Source organism: Carcharodon carcharias, chromosome 10, assembly GCF_017639515.1.
Source record: "Carcharodon carcharias isolate sCarCar2 chromosome 10, sCarCar2.pri, whole genome shotgun sequence".
Classification (NCBI taxonomy): domain Eukaryota; kingdom Metazoa; phylum Chordata; class Chondrichthyes; order Lamniformes; family Lamnidae; genus Carcharodon; species Carcharodon carcharias.
The window spans coordinates 65,233,200-65,253,790 of NC_054476.1; the positions used below are offsets into that span (position 1 = coordinate 65,233,200).

Genomic DNA, 20,591 nt, shown 5'->3' on the forward strand with positions numbered 1-20,591 from the left:
GCATAAATCAACCAGCAAGCTCTGACAATTGGCAACGCATGCTAAATCTTCTTACCCCCAAGTTTGCACATTAACAACAATATGTATCATTAATAAAATGTTATTTTTCCAGCAATGTCGTAAGCTAAACAGCTCTCATTGTGTATCAATCTAATGTTCATTAAATTCATAGTTAAATCAATTTAATGTTTTACCTCATCCTCATCCCAACGGCATAAATCCCAGGAGCAGGCAGTTTTTGCTCGGGCTCGTTTCCACAGTTCCAAAAATACAGTGGCTATATTTTGAGAGAGAAATATTCACTGAAATAACTAAAGTTTAATTGCTTAAGAACAATGGACAGACTTTTACACTCCCCTGCAGATGGGTTTGCAGGTGGTGGGAGGACCACCCACCTGATCTTGCCCCCACCCTTGTGCCAATTAAGGTCCTCAAGTGACCAATTAATAAACACTTAAGTGCCACTTCCTGCCTCCGCCAAGAGTTTCATGGCTTAGAATGGCAACAGGTCAGAAACTCTGCAGGTAACAGCCCTCGGGGTTCAGGCAGTCAAGGAGGTTGCTCCATTTACGGGCACCCTGTTTCAACTGGAGGCTCCTCACCAAGCTCCAGACACCCTTAAGTATCCCCTTCCACAAACCGCCTCTACCGCACCCTATCCACCCCTGTCACCTATCCCCCTCACCTCAGCCTGGCCCTGGTAATACCGACACCTACTTACTTTGCATTCAGCTCCAACAACAAACATTGGATGCAGTCCAACTGTGGCCACTGCTCCCAGGAGAGCTGCTGTGACCAGGCCATCTGATTAGCCAGCAGCTCTTGGAGGCAGGACTTGCTCCCCAGACCGCGTTTGGAGGGGTGGGGGTGCAGAAGTCTCACCTCAAGGTAATTAAAGTCCTAATGAATGTTAAATCGCTGCAAGGCCACAGGACTGGGCAGGAGCAGAAGCTACACTGGACATATAATTTTCCCATGGGCCGGATTTTAAGTTTAAACTGACAAATAATTGTAAATTGTATGCACGTGGACTGGATACTTAAGTGGTGTATTAGTGAGCTACAGAGACCAGGAAAACTCTATGTTTGATCCTTGATCTCTCCTAAATTAGTTCACCAGTGCTAACGGACAATCAAAATGCTACAGTTGGCCTCAGTGTCTGGGCGAGGGAGGGGAATGATCAACTTGAGCTCCTACCACTGATCCCTATTGGACACTATGCATAATTGTGCTTAGCTGGGATGCCATGCAAATAGAATAGTCTGCTAAGACATACTGTTTAGGCTTACACATGAGAGACTGGCTTTTTGGGTGAGATACTGTTAAACTGCTACTACCTGTAAAACCATATCATCAAAATGAATCAATAATTTCATAAGTGGGAAGAAATGGTGAAGAAATGGTGGAAATTGGGGAGATAGTGGTGTAGTGGTAACATCACTGGACTGGTAACCCAGAGACCAAGTCTAATCCTCTGGGGACATAGGTTCAAAACCCACCAGGGCAACTGGTGAAATTTACTGGAATATAAAGCTAGTCTCAGTAATGGGGACCGTGACAACTATCATCAATTGTTGTAAAAATGCATCTGGTTCATTAATGTCGTTTAGGGAAGGAAATCTGCCATCCTTACCTGGTCTGGCTTACAATGTGACTCCAGACCCACAGAACCATTCTGCAAGCCATTCTGTTCAAGGGCAATTAGGAAAGGGCAGCAAATGCTGGCCTTGCCAGTGACACCCACATCCCATGAAAGAATAAAAAAAAGAAAATTAAATAAGTAATCGGCATGATTTACATTCCTGGGTAGGAAAACCAATGTTGGAACCATTTCTGTGTTCTGGCCCCATTCTGTGAAAGTGAACTTAATTGGTTGGAGGGTGGTTTGGGCAGTGAATTGGCAATCATGGGTGAGGGAATGGAGGCCAGACTGCTGAAGTGCAAGCCTCATTTAAACACACATGACAGCTATTATTGTGCCTGTGTTTGAAGGGAAAAATGCAAGCACAATTGATTGAGGAGGAGAAGCAGAGGCCTGACACCAGGGCAGGACTGCCCCTTGATTCTCCAACACAAAGTTGGAGTTCCTCTTGGAGGGAGTGAAGGAAAGGAGGGAAGTCTCTTTCCAGTGGGTGGAAGGAGAAGACCACCAAGCCAAACAAAGATGGATTGAGGTGAGGGAAGGAGAGATTGAGATATATGGTGGGGAAAGTAAAAAAGTATTGCAATCTGTAGATGAGGGGGGTGGAATGTATTCTTCCCCACTCAACAGCATGCCAGAGATTCAGCTGCATTGGGAAGCTTTAGCACTGCAGAGACTTCTGCTGTCAAAGGCTCTTCTTGTGTCTCCAACAGGTTCTGACTTGGAGGGGCAACGCCTAAGTTCTATAATTGTACAGGGGCCATCAGAAGAAACTAAGACAGCAGGACTAGCATCATCACACCCTCCACTAGTAGCAATTCCCTCAAATCATTTGGTCCCTACCCATATTTAGATAGGGTGGCACTGAGTAATGAGCACTGGTGAGCAGGAACAGGTGAGAAAACAGAGGCTGCAGCTGTGGTCAGTTCCCCTCAGAGAATGGAGGACATACACAGTTATGTTCAGCTCAACACAGATGCAGGACCTTGGAAGTCAAAGGAAAGGACGCTCTACTTAGACCAGCAGCTCAGATGTGTTCCCACATGTCAGATTTCCTTGAGGCAGTGCAAAGTCATGGGTTAAAAATGAAGGAGTCCATCCATCTCATGTGCACCACCATGGCCACAGAGCTTTGAACATATAAGCTTATCCATTGTGCGGCCAACCTCATGGAGAGCAATGTGTGTGCACTGAAATACACAGAATGTGAAATACACACTGTGGCGTGGACCGACCAGTGCTGCTGATGGTGCAGAGATGTTTGGAGTGGATGCTGGATGTGGCCTAACGGTGCTCCCCTCCAGCCATCTTGAACGCCAATGGCTGAGGCAGTCACCAAGGAGGATGGGAGCAATTATCATCATCAGCCTCTGCGGTCCCTCTGACTGAGGCATCATCTGTGCAGCAAGGGCCTGGTGACTGAAGCTGTCCCTTTGTTGACATTTGGGTATCAGCCTCTGCAGAAACCTCCACTGGCACCTCCACAATGAGGACGTCTGCCATGTGCATGTCAGCGCTGCAAGCCTCCACCTCATCCAAGGCCACAAAGAGCGCACCTTGTAGAAGTGGCCAAGAGTAGAGCCCCCCACGTTGGGCAGGGTACTGAGTGGTTAACTGAGGCTTTCTATATTTGTCAGTGTCCACTTTTTCACTTTCTGAACACACCTTAAATATTGACATGATGCCAGACATGTAAGCTTCCATTCTTTCATGGCAAAACTCGAGGAGGGAAGAGGTGAAGGGAAACAAAGGTCTTTGAAGGGGACAGCAAGACCTTTGAAGAGATCTGCATCATTCATTGGTGGTAAGAGTGGATCCATTCAAAGCTGCATCTTCAACAGAAATGTTCTCATAGACGGCTCAAAGTGAGTTCCAGACCATGCCATCCCCTCAGCTGAAATGTGTCTAGATCAGGTGGTCCCTGATAATAGCATCCTGAAGAGACTCTTGAGCACTGCACCAGGCCTGGCCATATCTCTGTGCAGCCAAGCACCTCTGTATTCTGCATCTTCCTCCTCTTTCTCCAATGGCCATTCCAGGGCTTCACCCTCTGCATGGTCCATACCTCTGAAGGGCCAGGTTATGAAGAGCACAGCAGACCACCAATTTGCACAAGACCCTTGCAGGAGTGTGTTGCAGGGTGTCACCCAGCAGTCCATGGATCAGAATATGAATCTTCAGAAGCCCAGTGACTTGCTCGATGATAGTCCTTGTGAGCAGATGGCTTCAGTTATAGCTCCTCTGTGGCTTCATCTCAGGGTCACATATCCAGATAACTTCTTCTTTGGCTGTACCCATGATGCCTTGAGTATGGTTGCCTTCCTGCCCCTGGTCCCTCTCGTCTACCCTCCTCTTGCCCAGGACTCTGCTGCTGAGAATGTTGACCCTCATCACCACTAGATTCAATATCTGAGACTTCAGCTCCCATCACTAACTGCTCTCTTCCTTGCACTCAGCTAAACTCCCAATAACGTCTGGAACCCTAATCCCCCACTTATGTCACTGTGGTGCCAGGAAGGTCATAACCGTCTGCACTACCCAAGTGTATAGTGACCACTTTTCCCGCAATATGTACATACCCGATACCCAATGACTGAATGTCCTTCTCAGCCATGTTACTTTTAATGGCCCCACTTAATATCGAGGTAAAGTCATCATTGGCTGTCCGCTATGTTGCTGCCTCCATACACCCTGGTCTGTCCCTGACCAACACGCAACCTGTGCATCTCCACCAAAATTCCAAGGTTCCCATCAATAAATTTACAGTGAGCTCATTAACTGGATAAATTGGCATCATTCCCAAACCAGGAGGTGATGGAAAGAAGGGGGCAACGGGAGTTGTGATTTCCAGGGCTTATCTTTCCCCTGTCCTGAGGAAAAACAACAGCGTCAAGAACAGTGACGTGCAACTGCCATGCCAGCCAATGGCACTCTTTTTAGCACCAGCCCACCTCTATTCCCACCTCCATCAGGACCTAAAAATCCTGCCCACTATGTGTATTATATATTTCAGATATTTCATGATTTCTAATGTATTTAACAATGTAACCCTTAATAAAATCACTCACTGTTAAGCACTACAGTCACCATCCATAGTACACTTATAGGTCATGGAGATGAATTTAATACCTGCATAAACCATTTCTTTTTAACTAAATGAAAGCTAACAATGTGCTGAGGAAAATACCTACCCCAGATTGCCATGATCATCGCAAAAACAACTGTTATTTCATGGTCAAAAAGTTGTGTGATCTGCAGGAATAGAATGAGCTAAGTTTACTCAAAAACAACTTCAGTTCTGTTGAAGGGTCATGAGGACTCGAAATGTCAACTGTACTCTTCTCCGCCGATGCTGCCAGACCTGAAGTTTTTCCAGGTATTTTTTATTTTTTTTTTTGTTTTATATTAATATAATGTCTTAACATAATAAACTGACTAAGGCAGGAGCATTTTAAAACAAAATATGATACTGAGGCACAAAGAGATATTAGGACAGATGATCAAAAGCTTGGTCAAAGAGGTAGGGTTTTATAGAGTGTCTTAAAGGAAGAAAGCGAGGCAGAGAGGTGTAGAGAGAATATTCCAAAGCTTAGGGTTGAGGCAACCAAAGATTTAGCCACCAATGGTAGAGTGATTAAAATCAGGGATGCACAAGAAACCAGAATTAGAGGAGTGAAGATATCTTAGAGGGTTGTGGGGCTGGAGGAGATCACAGAGATGGGGAGGTGAGTAAGGCCATGGAAGGATTTGAAAACAAGGATAGGAGTTATATAATCAAGATGTTGCTTGATCAGGGGCCAACGTAGGTCAGTGAGCACAGAGGTAATAGGTGAACAGGATTTGGAGCAAGTTAAGACATGGGCAGCAGAATTTTGAATGACCTCAAGTTTACGGAGGGCAGAATGTGGGAGATTCACCTACAGTGCATTGGAATGGTCAAGTCTAGAGGTATCAAAGACAAGAATGAGAGCTTTAGCAGCAGATGAGCTGCAACAGGGGAAAAGTTGGCAAGGTTACAGATGTGGAAATGGACCATCTTAATGATGGCACAAATCTGAGGTCGAAAGCTCATCTTGGGGCAAAATGTGACACCAAGATTGCAAACAGAATGGCTTAATCTCAGACTGATGACAGGGAGAGGGATGGAGTCAGTAGCTATGGAACAGATTTTGTAGCAGGGCCCAAATACAATGGCTTCATCTTCCCAGTATTGGATTGGAGGAAAATTCTGCTCATCCTGTACTTAATGTCAGGTAAGCAGTCTGATAATTTAACAATATTGTAGCGGTTGAGAGAGGTGGTTGTCAGATAGAGCTGGATGTTGTCAGAGTACATGTGAGAACTGACAATGTATTTTCAGATGATGTCGCCAGGGGCTGCATGTTGAGAAATAGGAGGGGGCCAAGGATAGATCCTTGGGGTTTAGCAGAGATAATGGTGTGGGAGCAGCAAAGAAGCCATTTAAAATGATGCTCTGGTTATGATTAGATAGATAAGAATGGAACCAGGTGACAGTAGTCCCACCCAGCAGGACGACAGTGTAGAGGCATTGGAGGAGAATGCGGTCAACCATGTCAAAGGCTGCAAACAGGTCGATAAGGACAAGATGGAAAGTTTACCATTTTCACAGTCACAAAGGATGTAATTTATGACTGAGAAGAGCTGTTTCAGTAGTATGGTAGGGTGGAACCTGATTGAAGTAATTCAAAAATGGAGTTCTATGAAAGACGGAAATAGATTTGGGAGTTGACAACATGTTTAGGGAATTTGGAGACGAAAGGGAGGTTAGAGGCAGGACAGTAGTTTGTAAGGATGATGGGTCAAGCGTTGTTTTTTTTTTGAGAAGAGAGATGACGACAGCAGATTTAGAGGAGAGAGACGGCACCTGAAGAGGAAGAACCATTTACAATATCAGCTAACATGGGGACCATGAGAGGAAGTTGGATGGTCAGCAGTTTATTAAGAATAGGATCATGGGAGCACAGTGTGGATCTCATGGACAAGATGAGCTCATACAGGACATGACGAGAGATAGGAGAGAAACCAGAGAAAGATGCAAGTTCAGGGCTAGGGCAAGGGCTGATCATTATAGGAATTTGACCTGATGGGCTTCTGGAAGGGAGGGATGCGGCAGAGGCAGCAGATTAGGTAGTCTCGATCTTAGTGACAAAGAAGTCCACGGGTGCCTCATGTATATTGTTGGAGATGAGGGCGGAGGGGGCAGAGAAAAGGAGCTAAGACAACATTTTGTGGTAGAGAAAATAAGCTGGGGTTTCTCTGCATTCCAGGATGATCCTGGAATAGTGAGCAGTTTTAGCAGATGAGAGCAGGACCTGATGGTAATTTATGTGATCCAGCCAGATATGGCAGTGAGTGGCTAAACCACTTGTGCAATATATTCTTTCAAGACTGCGTTCTGTGGCGTAAAGGGAGCATGTATGAGGGACGTACCAGGGTAACAGCCAAGGTGAGAGAGTAATGATTTTACTGGGGACTGAAGCATCAAAGGTGGAGATGAGGGTGTAGTTGAGCAAATCAGTAGCTGCAGAAATGTGGAGATCTAAGGGCCAGAAGCTAGACAATTGGGACTTTAAAAGTGCAATTGTAGGTGAATTAGGTGATAGTTTTTCCAAAACAAAAGTAGGCAAAGTTGGGGAGTGGAAGGGGGATGTGTGTGGCGAGTGATACAAGGAAGTGATCAGAGATAACCTTATCTGTAATTGATATGATGGGACTTGCAAGACCATGTAAGATGGCAAAGTCAAGGGGGTGGCCGTGAATGTGGGTTAGGGAGGTTATATGGAGGGAGAAATTTAGGGAGGATGAGAGGGCAGTAATCTCAGAGGAAAGAGAACAGAGGAAAGAAAATGATGAGATGAAGGTTGAAACCACCAAGGATGTGAAGCCACTCGGTGCAGAAGCTGAGGGAGGAAAACAGTGCAGATATCTCAGCAAGAAATTTTTATCATACTTGGAAGGCAATAGAGAATGATGATTCTGGAAGGGAGATGAAAGGGGTGGGATAAGGCACCAGCGTCTACAGGATCAGCAGTGAGAGGAGTAAGTCAGACAGAAAGAAGGTTGACAAGATTAGCCCCCAGCAGGTGCACTGAGCGAGAAAGCCAACAAGAAAATGGAATGGGGCAATTGGCATTGCTGCTTATATTAAGCCAGTGCTGTGTACCTCAACCAGCCCATTTCAGGATACCAAGAGGAGCACAGAGAGAAATTGTAGGCTCAAGAACTGATCATGTAATATACATAAAACATCTTATGCCTTCATTCCTCAGCAATAAATTTGCTCTTTGCATATGACCATAATAAACCTGTGGTAAACAACACAAAAACAAGCAACTATTTAGAGATGAGGTACTGGATTACTCAGTATTCACAATGGGGTGAATTTGGCAATGGGAAATTAGAGGACATGAAAACTGGGTGGTTTCTATAATAGGCAGTTGATCTGCCCAGGCAGCAAGTTGAAAATTAGCCCATTACCTTATCTGAGCATTTCCATTTCCCAAACGATATCCCCCACTGCCTTGCTTGTGTGATTTTATTACCTTAGCATTGGTGCATGTCTCATTGAGTCTCCAGTATTGACAACGGTTATCACATAGTGGGCACATGATAATCTCAGTAGCATTGCATATCTCTTGACTGAGGTACATGGAAAGAAGAGAGAGCAAATTAAAGCCATGCATTACTCATCAGGAAACAAACCTTAGAAAATGTTGCTGGCTGATTGCTGACTCAAGAAAATCTCATTCCATTCCTGCAACACCTAAAATCCTAGACCAATGGTTGTCATAATCCAGGCTGAGTCACTGCAGCTGCTTTCCCCTCAGTTGACAGCCTGAGCAAAGCTACTGTCCCTTGTGTTTCTGGATACCCATTCATAGCTCAGCCTGTAAATAGTATGGCCACCTGTTATGACCAGCATGAGAGAAGCATGCAGTTTCTCTGGCACCATGACTCCACAGGTTGCACCATAAATGTAAATATTTCATTCACCCACCAAAATGGCCAATTGTTTACCTTTGCTACTGCTAGACTCAGAATAAAAGAGACTTTAACCAGCTTCTTTCAATAAACTCAGATTTATTATGAAACAAATTTTTTTTTAAAACAAGTTGCAGAACTGGTCAACATACAATCTATAATCCGGAAGTGTAAAATTTACCTCTTTTAAAATCCTAACACACACACAAAACAAAGGACAAGACAAACAAGGTATATGCAGAGGGATGGCGTAAGGGACACTTAATGAAAAAGGATGAAGTTCAAAAAGGCCTTGATGGCGTCAATTTGGTGTTCCTGTGTGTGAAACTGGGGCGCTGGTCACAGTAGTTGTTTGGAAGCCCTTTCCAAAGGATCTTTAGTGAAACACTGACCAGGATTTTCTGGCCCCGTCATGTGCAGGACCCGCCTCAGGCGAGGCTGCACCCCTGCCAGAAGTCCATTGACTTGCAGCAGGACCGCAAGATTGTGGCAGTGGGCAGGTGTGGAAAATCCTGCTTACTGTCTTTGTTAACTCTCGTTTTTCACAGCTTCACAGGCTTTCAAATACAGATGAGTTATACTGAGATGAGAATTCTCTGGCTGAACGTGAACACCCACCCTGGACAGCAGGCAATACAAGGAGAGAGAGAGGGAGAAAGACAGAGGAGCTATCTTCCTTCACAGTTTGTTCCCAAGACACACACACAGTTCAAAAAAACATGCTCAGTCAGAACTTCTCCCAGGGCCAGGTGTTTTCAGCCAATCAGCAGGAGCGCCATTTTACATGGGCGGGCCAATTAAGGCCCACCCAGCGTGACATCCACAGGGAAGCGCTATGCGCTCCCTGTGTGGGCGGTGAGGGGGGGGGGATTCCTAAAATCGAGAGTGCATTCTTTCGCGCATGCGCATGAAAAGCGCACTCATCTCCCTGAGGCTAAGTGCAGCCTCAGGGAGATCGGCTTTAAATGTGAAAAAGTTAAAAATAGAAAAATAAAATTTCCCTAACATGTCCCCTCATGTGACAATGTCACATAAGTTGGGACATGTTCATAATTTCCAAAAACACTTTATTAAAATTTTAAAAACCCTACATGAAACCTCATTCCACCTGTGCTTTTTCTAGTTCGCGCCGGGGCTCCTGGCCTGCCCGCCAACCTTACTTTAATTGCTCTGTCAATGGCCTCAAATGGCCATTGACAGGTTGGTGGGCGTGCAGTCGATTTTGTTGCACCCCCGCCTTCCTGAAAATTTAAATGGGGCGCAGTGACATCCCAACATCACCGCGCGTCATTTTACGTGACGGCAAGCGGGCCCCGAACCCGCTCAGCAACAGTAAAATCCAGCCCCTAATGTCCATATCTTTATTGAGTTCAAATTCCACCATCTGCCATGGCAAGATTCGAGTCCCCAGAGCATTACCCTGGGTCTCTGGATTACTAGTCCAGCACAATCCCACTACGCCATTGCCTCCCCCTGAAGAAGTTCTGTTTCATAATAAATCAATTATTCTGAGTTTATTGAAAGAAGCCTAGTAAAAGTCTCTTTTATTCTGGGTCTAGCAGTAGCAAAGATAAACAATTGGCCATTTTGGTGAGTGAATTAAACATTTAAACTTATGGTGCAATCTGTGGAGTAGTGGGGCTAGAGAACCTGTACACTCTTCCCATCCCAGTCATAACATCAGCAATTTGTTTTAATGGACTGGTGTTCTGTCTTTCTCAATCTGCCAAAGAGTGAAAAACATTTCCAGCTGAATCTTCAACAACTGCTTGTGCAATCAGTATACGACTTAAAATTTCAGCCATTTTTGCTGTCTGTAATTTTCAGAATTTGCAGCCTCAGCCTCTGAAAACAACCATTCATGTGAGCCCGCTATACAGTACATCCATGCCATGGTAAATATTGTAAGTATTACAGCATAAATTTTTACAAATCCTCAATCCATCTATCCTAGTGTTTCAGCAGATATAGCTTAGTTGGTGATATAAAATCTCTTGGTAGTGCATGTTAAGAGCTGAGATGAAAACACGCCTTTTGCACAGTAATTGAAACACATGATAGGTACTGTACCTCACTTGATTGCTTTCGTAGTTTATTAATCCATACAGAACAACCAAGACTCCACTTATAGCAGCAGGAATCAGCAGGGTGGTGTACCAACCAAGCCAAGCAAAATAGAGGGCAATTCGCTCTCCAAAATACTCCCTGCAAATAGAGACATGAATCAAAACTCTTAAAATGCACGTAATCCGACAAGTTATTTTTCTGTCCACACATTTAACAGTGAATATCTAACACAGACTTCCATCAAAAGTAACCAATGATGTGCTGGTTAGCTTTTAATTTTAATTAAAAAATGGATAAATAAATGGTTAAGAACAGGGGGAGCAATATGCTTCTGTTTCTGGGAATATTAAAACATCTATTTTTCAGGATTTATTAACGCTATTTCATCTGTGTTTTCTATGGCAGATATCTTTAAGTTTGTGGTTAACTAGCTGGAGAGTGCACAGTTCCTGGAGTATTACATTTAAAAGCTGTACTACAAAAACTAAGGGCACACCTCCAACGGAATCCATAGAGGCAGTACTGGAATGGAGGGAGACTATTTTTCCAGGGAATAAGAGTCAACGTCCCAAGGCCGGATATCTGCATGTCTGGAGGAAAATTGGCGGTAAAATAAATCTCGCCTCCACAACCTCCCAGACTGTGAATGGGTCAAGAAGAACCTATGATAAAGTGCAAAGATAAGTTTACTTGAAGTAATGGAAAAGGGCAGATGTGGGATATGCAAACTTGAATGAGAAGCTTCTTGTTACAGAAACATCGACTAGGGTTGTTGCTGCCATGAGGTTAGTCCCAACATTGGAACCCAATGCAGGTCCCAAGCCCATGCCGGAAAACAGTGGAACCATAGCAGCATTTTTCTGGCAATAGCCAATTAAGAGGCCACCACTTGGACTGCCAACCAGCAGTCAACCAACTGCCAACCAACTAAAAACAGCGGACAATCAAAGGGTGGGCAGCTCTGCAGCCTCAGTCGTCCCACTGACAGAGGTAGCCACTGCTGAGGCTGCAAGGGGAACGTGAATGTACCTTCATATTGAGGCACCATTGCGGACAAGTAGAAATATTTATTTCTGTGCCAAATGGAGAAGAAACCCCACCAGCAGAAGCAGCCGTTGTCACCATTGGCCCTTTCTTCAAAGGATGGAGCCTCCATGGCTCTAGGGCCTCTCCCGCAAAGCCTCTGGGAGGATGCCTTCATGCAGCTGGTGACTTCCCTAAGGGAGGTCGGGGGTGGGGGGGGGGGGGGGGGGGGGGGGGGGGGTAACGGGGTGCTCTGCAACTGACAGCAAAATGCAGCAGTGCTGCAAAATACCAGCAACCCCAATAAATGGCCGGCAGCTGCCTTTTATTTATGTAAATTAGCCACTGCCATTCCCTTCTGTCTCCAATGAGCTAGTAAAATTTCTGTCATTCTGTTGTCATTACAATATAAAACAAATACGTGAGACAAATCAAATTGTGAAAATTAGCTACAAATAGAAGCAATCCCTTGGGCACCGCTGGCAAGGTTGCCATTTTTGCCCAGTTCAGTCGACCCTGACAAGGTGGTGATGAACCGACTCCTTGAGCCACAGACGTCTGTGTGGTTACGGTACTCCTACAATGCTGTTGGGTGGAGAGTTCCAGGATTTTGACCCAGCAAAACTGAATAAATAGCAATTTTGTCCCTAGTTAGAAGTGTGTGTGACTTGAACAGAAATTTAGAGGCTGATGTGGTTATCCTTCAAGGAGTTGGAGGTTATGGGTGTGGGAGGTACTGCTGAAAAAGCCTCGGTGAGTTGCTGCAGTGGATGCTTTAGGTGATACACACCACAGCCACAGTATTTAAACATTAGAGGGAATAAATGTTAAAGTTAGCAAACAGGGTGCTGATCAAGTAGACTGCTTTGGCCTGGATGGTGTTGAGCTTCATGAGTATTGTTGCAGCCTCTCCCATCCAGGCAAATAGTGAGTATTTCATCCCACTGATCACTTGTTCCCTGCAGGTGGTGAAGAGTCTTTGGGCAGTTAGGAGGTGAGTCACTCTTTACAGAATATTGAGCCAGAAGAATTAATTATGTGGTCATTCCACATCAGATTAGCCAAAGGCGCACCCTTTGATGCTTATGGTGGGGCACCTGGTGATGAAAAACAAAAACAGAATTACCTGGAAAAACTCAGCAGATCTGGCAGCATCGGCGGAGAAGAAAAGAGTTGACGTTTTGAGTCCTCATGACCCTTCAACAGAACTGAGTGAATATAAGGAGAGGGGTGAAATATAAGCTGGTTTAAGGTGGGGGGAGGTGGGGGGAGTGAAGTGGGGAGTTGATGTGGTTGTAGGGACAAGCAAGCAGTGATAGGAGCAGATAATCAAAAGATGTCACAGACAAAAGAACAAAAGAACACAGAGGCGTTGAAGGTGGTGATATTATCTAAACGAATGTGCTAATTAAGAATGGATGGTAAGGCACTCAAGGCACAGCTCTAGTGGGGGCGGGGTGGAAAGACTAGCAGGGCATAAAAGATTTAAAAATAATGGAAATAGGTGGGAAAAGAAAAATCTATATAAATTATTGGAAAAAAAACAAAAGGGGGAAGAAACAAAAAGGGGGTGGGGATGGAGGAGGGAGTTCAAGATCTAAAGTTGTTGAATTCAATATTCAGTCCGGAAGGCTGTAAAGTGCCTAGTCGGAAGATGAGGTGCTGTTCCTCCAGTTTGCATTGGGCTTCACTGGAACATTGATGACAATGTTGGGGTTGGACCTGAGAGAACGGAGTGCAGTAAGTTCAGAGAGAGACAGATTAGAATGGGTGAGAAGAGCACAGAAATCACCACCTTCAACACCTCTGTGTTCTTTTGTTCTTTTGTCTGTGACATCTTTTGATTATCTGCTCCTATCACTGCTTGCTTGTCCCTACAACCACACCACCCACCCCCACTCCTCTCCCCACAACCCACCACCACCCCCCCTCCCCCATCTTAAGCCAGTTTATATTTCACCCCTCTCCTATTATTCACTCAGTTCTGTTGAAGGGTCATGAGGACTCGAAACGTCAACTCTTTTCTTCTCCACCGGTGCTGCCAGACCTGCTGAGTTTTTCCAGGTAAGTTTGGTTTTTTTTGGATTTCCAGCATCCGCAGATTTTTGTTTTTATCTCTGTTTAATTTACTGCCATTCCTCTTCAAGAAATGCCTACCTTGAAGACGTTTTGCTCCTCTCTGCGACAAGATTTCCGTATCTCTCTTTTGCCTTGTTCACCTTCATTGCTTTCCATTTCTCTCCTGGTGTTTGACAAGGTGTTTACTAAAACCCGCTTTCACAGCCATATCTCCTTTCTCAGTGACTGTCTCCGTCTCCGACTTACCCCACGTGGATTTCAACTGAAATTTCATCCCTCTTGTTTCCAACCCACCTAGGATTATAGGTATCTCCGGGACATAAAACGATTCTCGGACTGCTGTTCCCGTCACATTCTGAGATCCACACTCAGTGCCATGCGCCACCATATGAACACACTCGACCTCTCCCTCCAGCAGCACTGCTGCACCTTTTTTCAAAGCTGCCTGTGCCCCCGGTTTCATTTTATTCTTCGTCTCATCCGACGCCTCAACAAGAAACTTTTTCTCTTTCTCTCAAGTGCTAAGGAACGCAAGCTCCAACAACTCATCGACACCAACACCCATCTAGGAGCCTCCGCCCCTGCCTGTCCCTCCGTCCCCACCCCATCTTCCAATCCCAGCCCCAGCCGTGTATTCACTATACCCCCTGACCTTCCCCTCTCCGACGCTGAATGTTCAGTGCTCAGCAAAGGACTTAGTTTCATACCCTTACAACCTCATCTCAATGAATTTCGGGCATGGCATGGTGCTGAACTCTTCTTCTGCCGTCTTTGTCTCCATGCTCACTTCTTTGGGCAGGAGTCCTCTCCCCATTCAATGGATCCTTTTACCTGCCTCCAATATTCTCACTCCACCTGGACCCCTCCCTCTGGATTCTTACCTACTCTTGATCTTTTCATTGAGAACTGTCGGCCTGACATTAGTCGTCTCAATTTCTTTGCTCCTCTCACCCATTCTAATCTGTCTCTCTCTGAAGTTACTGCACTCCGTTCTCTCAGGTCCAACCCTGACATTGTCATCAAACCCGCTGACAAGGGTGGTGCTGTTGTTGTCTGGTGCACTGACCTCTACCTCACAGAGGCTGAGCATCAACTTGCAGACACTTCCTCCTACCTCTCCCTGGACCATGACCCCACCACTGAACATCAAGCCATTGTTTCCAGGACTGTCACTGACCTCATCTCCTCTGGAGATCTTCCTCCCACAGCTTCCAACCTGATAGTCGCCCAACCTTGGACGGCCCGCTTCTACCTCCTACACAAAATCCACAAACAGAACTGTCCCGGTAGACCGATCGTGTCAGCCTGCTCCTGCCCCACGGAATTCATTTCTCGTTATCTTGACTCCCTTCTCTCTCCCCTTGTCCGGTCCCTTCCCACCTACATCCGTGATTCCTCTGACACCTTACGTCACATCAACAATTTCCAGTTCCCTGGCCCCAACCGCTTCCCTTTCACCATGGACGTCCAATCCCTCTACACCTCCAACACCCACCAGGATGGTCTGAGGGATCTTAGCTTCTTCCTCGAACAGAGGCCCGAACAATCCCCATCCACCACTACTCTCCTCCGTCTGGCTGAACTTGTTCTCACACTGAACAATTTCTCCTTCAACTCCTTTCACTTCCTCCAAATAAAAGGTGTGGCTATGGGTACCTGCATGGGCCCCAGCTATGCCTGTCTCTTTATGGGGTATGTGGAACATTCCTTGTTCCAGTCCTACACCGGCCCCCTCCCACAACTCTTTCTCCGGTACATTGATGATTACTTCGGTGCTGCTTCATGCTCTCATTGGGACTTGGAAAAATTTATTAATTTTGCTTCCAATCTCCACCCATCCATCATTTTCACATGGTCCATCTCTGACACTTCCCTCCCCTTCCTTGACCTCTCTGTCTCAATCTCTGGTGCTAGACTGTCCACCAATATCCATTACAAGCCTACCTACTCCCACAGCTACCTTGACTACAGCTCCTCACACCCCGCTTTCTGTAAGGACTCCATCTCATTCTCTCAGTTCCTTCACCTTCGTTGCATCTGTTCTGATGATGCTACCTTCAAAAACAGTTCCTCTGACATGTCCTCCTTCTTCCTTAACCGAGGTTTTCCACCCACGGTCGTTGACAGGGCCCTCAACCGTGTCCGGCCCATCTCCCGCGCATCCGCCCTCACGCCTTCTCCTCCCTCCCAGAAACATGATAGGGTCCCCCTTGTCCTCACTTATCACCCCACCAGCCTCCGCATTCAAAGGATCATCCTCCGCCATTTCCGCCAACTCCAGCATGATGTCACCACCAAACACATCTTCCCTTCATCCCCCTGGCAGCATTCCGTAGGGATCATTCCCTCCAGGACACCCTGGTCCACTCCTCCATCACCCCCTACTCCTCAACCCCAACCTATGGCACCTCCCCATGCCCATGCAAAAGATGCAACACCTGCCCCTTCACTTCCTCTCTCCTCACCATCCAAGGGCCCAAACACTCCTTTCAAGTGAAGCAGCATTTCACTTGCATTTCCCCCAACTTAGTCTACTGCATTCGTTGCTCCCAATGTGGTCTCCTCTCCTCTACATTGGAGAGACCAAACGTAAACTGGGCGACCGCTTTGCAGAACACCTGCGGTCTGTCCGCAAGAATGACCCAAACCTCCCTGTCGCTTGCCATTTTAACACTCCACCCTGCTCTCTTGCCCACATGTCTGTCCTTGGCTTGCTGCATTGTTCCAGTGAAGCCCAACACAAACTGGAGGAACAGCACCTCATCTTCCGACTAGGCACTTTACAGCCTTCCGGACTGAATATTGAATTCAACAACTTTAGATCTTGAACCCCCTCCTCCATCCCCACCCCCTTTCTGTTTCTTCCCCCTTCCTTTTGTTTTTTCCAATAATTTATATAGATTTTTCTTTTCCCACCTATTTCCATTATTTTTAAATCTTTTATGCCCTGCTAGTCTTTCCACCCCGCCCCTAGAGCTGTACTTTGAGTGACTTACCATCCGTTCTTAATTAGCACATTCGTTTAGATATCACCACTTTCAACACCTTTGTGTCCTTTTGATCTTTTGTCTGTGAAATCTTTTAACTATCTGCTCCTATCACTGCTTGCTTGTCCCTACAACCACACCACCACCCACACCACCACCCCCCCCACTTCTCTCCACGCCACCACCCCCCTCCACGCCACCCCCCCCCCCCAACCCCCACCCCCCACCACCTTAAACCAGCTTATATTTAACTCTTCTCCTTATATTCACTCAGTTCTGTTGAAGGGTCATGAGGACTCGAAACGTCAACTCTTTTCTTCTCCGCCGATGCTGCCAGACTCGCTGAGTTTTTCCAGGTAATTTTGTTTTTGCTTTGGATTTCCAGCATCCGCAGTTTTTTGTTTTTATTTTTACACCTGGTGATTAAAATGCCATTAGATGTCAAGAGGAGTGTTGTAAGATATTGGGCGAAATTGTCCATGCCCGCTGGTGCCAGGTGTGCTCAGTGGCGTAAGCGGACAATATAGCAAGAAGGCCAAAAATCAGTTTCACGACATTGTGAAACCAGTTTGCCATCATCCGCTCAGCCTGTTGATGGCGGGCCACGTTTTCAGTCATTAGACATCAGGAAACTCATTGTAATATATCTGCATATCATTATAAAGCTAGCCCACCGGCCTCATCCTGGATCGTCCACCCATGATAGCGTGATTGCACGCCGAAAATATATATATATATATGGGCTGCACTTTGAGAGGAACTCAGAGGTGAGTGCACAGCAACATTGCGCAGCACTCGCCTGTTGGATTTCAAGGTTGAGATGTGTTGGAGGGTGGGGTGGGGGTAAGGGTTGCCCTGAGGTTGAAGCAACATGTAAGTTTGGGGGAGGAGGGTGCAAGGTCTGCACTGCAGTCAAGTGAAATGGGGTGGAAGTGGGTGGGGTCTCGGGCAGCCATGCAGTGCACTAATCTCTGGCCATCCAAGTGGCAGCCAGCATTCTGGCATGCATTAAGGGCCCTCAAGACTTAACCAAGAGAGGTTTTTAGTCACTTAGTGTCTCTCTTTCATCATGCAAGAGGAGTACATCAGGATCATGCAGCCTGTGAATGAGCTGTATGCCTCTCTGTATGCGTACAGAGAGCGAAGACAACGGAGAAGAGAGTGACTGAGGCACCTGACTGAGCAGAGGGAGAAGAGACGGCTGTGGCTCCTGCATGTGCTGCCAAAGAGCCACAGTGAGCCATCACTGGTTGGCACATCGCTAGACCCTGGGTCTAAAGAGGCTACCTTTCATTCCTGCAGATGACTGAGAAGGAGTGTCACCGAAGACTGTGCATGTCTAGAGAACTGGTCGGTCACATCTGCCAGCTACAGCAGCATTTGGTGCCATGGCGACATGGATGCAAGATCGATTGGATTTTCCCAGATGTTGGGTTTCCCCCAGGAGCAGGGTGCCATCGACTGCACTCAAGTGGCACTCAGATCTCCATCATAATATGCAGTCAACTGTCAACCACAATGACCTCCATTCATTGAATATGCAGCTGGTGTGCGACCATCACAAACCCATCCTGCAAGTCTGCGCACATTTTCCAGGAAGTGTCCACAACGCCTACATTCTCAGTCGGTCACAGATCCCTGACATTTTCCAGGGTCCACGGAGGCTGCAGGGATGGCTTCTTGGAGACAAGGGCTACCTGCAGAGGGCGAAGCTGATGACACCCGTGCGGCGGCCTCAGACTGCAGCAGAGCAACGGTATAATGAGACTTATGCTACAACCCGTAACCTGGTGGAACAGACCATCAGGATGCTGAAAATGAAGTTTCAGTGCCTGGACCGGTCTAGTGGAGCCCTGCAATATAGTCCATGGAGGGTGTCTCAAATCGTTGTTGCCTGCTATGGTCTTTACAACCTGGCACTGCAACGGGAGAGAAGGAGATGGAGGAGCTGGAGGATGACGCCGATGGGGCTGATGAGGCTGAGGAGGTCCTTGAAGGTGATGATGACAGTGATTAGACCTTCGCACTGGCCAGACGAGATAGGAGCGCTCGGTAAGCCCTCGTTGCTGCTATGATTTGTGGAAGATGATGATGAGGTGCAGTGAGGAGACACCATAGATCCTCACATTGCATCTATGAACATTTGACTCCAGTCTGGCTTATGGCAGCGCATATACTCTGTGATAAGGCTCCTGTCTTGGAGACACAATGTAGGCCCTAATAGTCACTAGGTTCCAGGAGGATGATGACGACATGCAGTGAAGACACTCCATAGATCTTCACATAGCCTCTGAGAACGTCTGACCCCTGGCTGAGGGCAGCTCACGTGCTCTGTGATCAAGGTCATATCATCGAGACGCAGCCATGAAACTTTAAAAATATCTGATCCTTTGTCCACCTTCAGCACCTGAGCCCTTCAGGATACTCACAGATGCTGAAGAGATGGGGCCAGCCACACGTTAAAAGTTGTTAAGATCACACAGAGAGTATGAGAGAACTCTGTGATGCCTGTCCACAACATTGTCATCAATGACAAGCACCATCAAGGTGCAGGCATCACTAATATGTCCAGGGATTGTGAAGTCAGACCATCACTTTGGTCTGAAGGCTGCACAAAGCACAGCAAAGAGGCCCTGGACTTACACACCTGCCTTTATCTTATGCAGAAAGGCTTAACATCTGAGTGACACGAATGCTGCTCATCAGAACAAGGAGCCAAAGGGACATTCTTGGGAGTTTATTGATAATAATGAACATTATGTACAAGTGATTAACACCCATGCCTAGGCTGTCAACTACATCTTAACTTTCCTAACCCTGCCACTACCAGTGCTCCCCGGACATCCACAGTGGAGGTGGATTCGCAGGAGGCAGCCTGCTGACTGCACCGCCCTGCCTGTGATTGCTATGGCAGGCATCCTCTGGAGGGCCAAGACATAGAGGGCCCCGGCCTACTTTCAGGGTCCTGCTGTGTGGCAGTGGCACCCTCCTTGGCCTGTGGAGCAGGAGCTGCTGAGGTCACAGGAAGAGGAGTTTCAGATGGGCCGGACACTCCCAGAGTCACCGGGACAGATGGCCCCGGGGTCTGCACCTGCTGATCCTCTTCCCTACGGGTGCCCAAGGGGCCCTGGCTGACTCCTTGAGAAGGGGTAGCTGGAGTATGATTGGGCTGCCCTGCACCCTTCTCATGTAGACGCTGTTGGAGGCCAACTATGGGTTGGCAATGGAGTTCGGCCCGCGCTGCAGTGCAGGAGCAACGTCCTGGACCAGGGTCACCATGGTGGCTGCCATCCCACCAGTGTTGACCTCAGTGTGTTGGCATGCCGGCACTATCACCTCAGCCTGAAGATGGATGGGCTCCTCCATCGTGCCTTGCAATCTGACAAGTGCAGCAGATATCCCTTCCTGATGTTCCCAAGCTTGCCGCTGCAGCTCCAGCAACTGTGACATGACTGAGCCCAGAAGCTCATCATCTGACTCAGGCTCAGCAAATTTCTGGCCTCCCATAGTCCTCTGGGTGCCAGACACCTGGGAAATCCATGCTACTGCCTGCTGTGGATCAGAAAGTGCGATGTGCTCATCAAATTGTGATCCTGAGTCTACTCTAAAGCTAGGTCCCATTGAGGTGTGTGTCGCTACGCTGCCGGAGGGTGTGGATGAGCGCTGTGACAGGTCTTCAGGGAGGGTTTCAGTGGATTCCTCTTCTGAGCTTCCCTCGGAGCTTTATTGGAGGCCCTGGGTCATGGAATGTCTTGGCTGTTTCCCAGATGTGCCTTGAGAAAGCAAAGAGA

General features: G+C 46.9%; 1 protein-coding gene across 3 annotated transcripts in view; it reads right to left on the reverse strand.

The window, feature by feature from the left end:
- Positions 1-20,591, reverse strand: part of LOC121282931 (anoctamin-9-like) — a 165,997-nt gene that overhangs the window by 70,226 nt on the left and 75,180 nt on the right. For all 3 annotated transcript variants that reach the window (XM_041196751.1, XM_041196753.1, XM_041196754.1), the window contains 4 exons: positions 10,715-10,849; positions 8,206-8,302; positions 4,834-4,894; positions 195-277 (listed from right to left, as the gene is read on the reverse strand). In XM_041196751.1, coding sequence (XP_041052685.1) covers positions 195-277; positions 4,834-4,894; positions 8,206-8,302; positions 10,715-10,849 — 376 coding nt within the window. The remainder of the gene's footprint in view (positions 1-194; positions 278-4,833; positions 4,895-8,205; positions 8,303-10,714; positions 10,850-20,591) is intronic.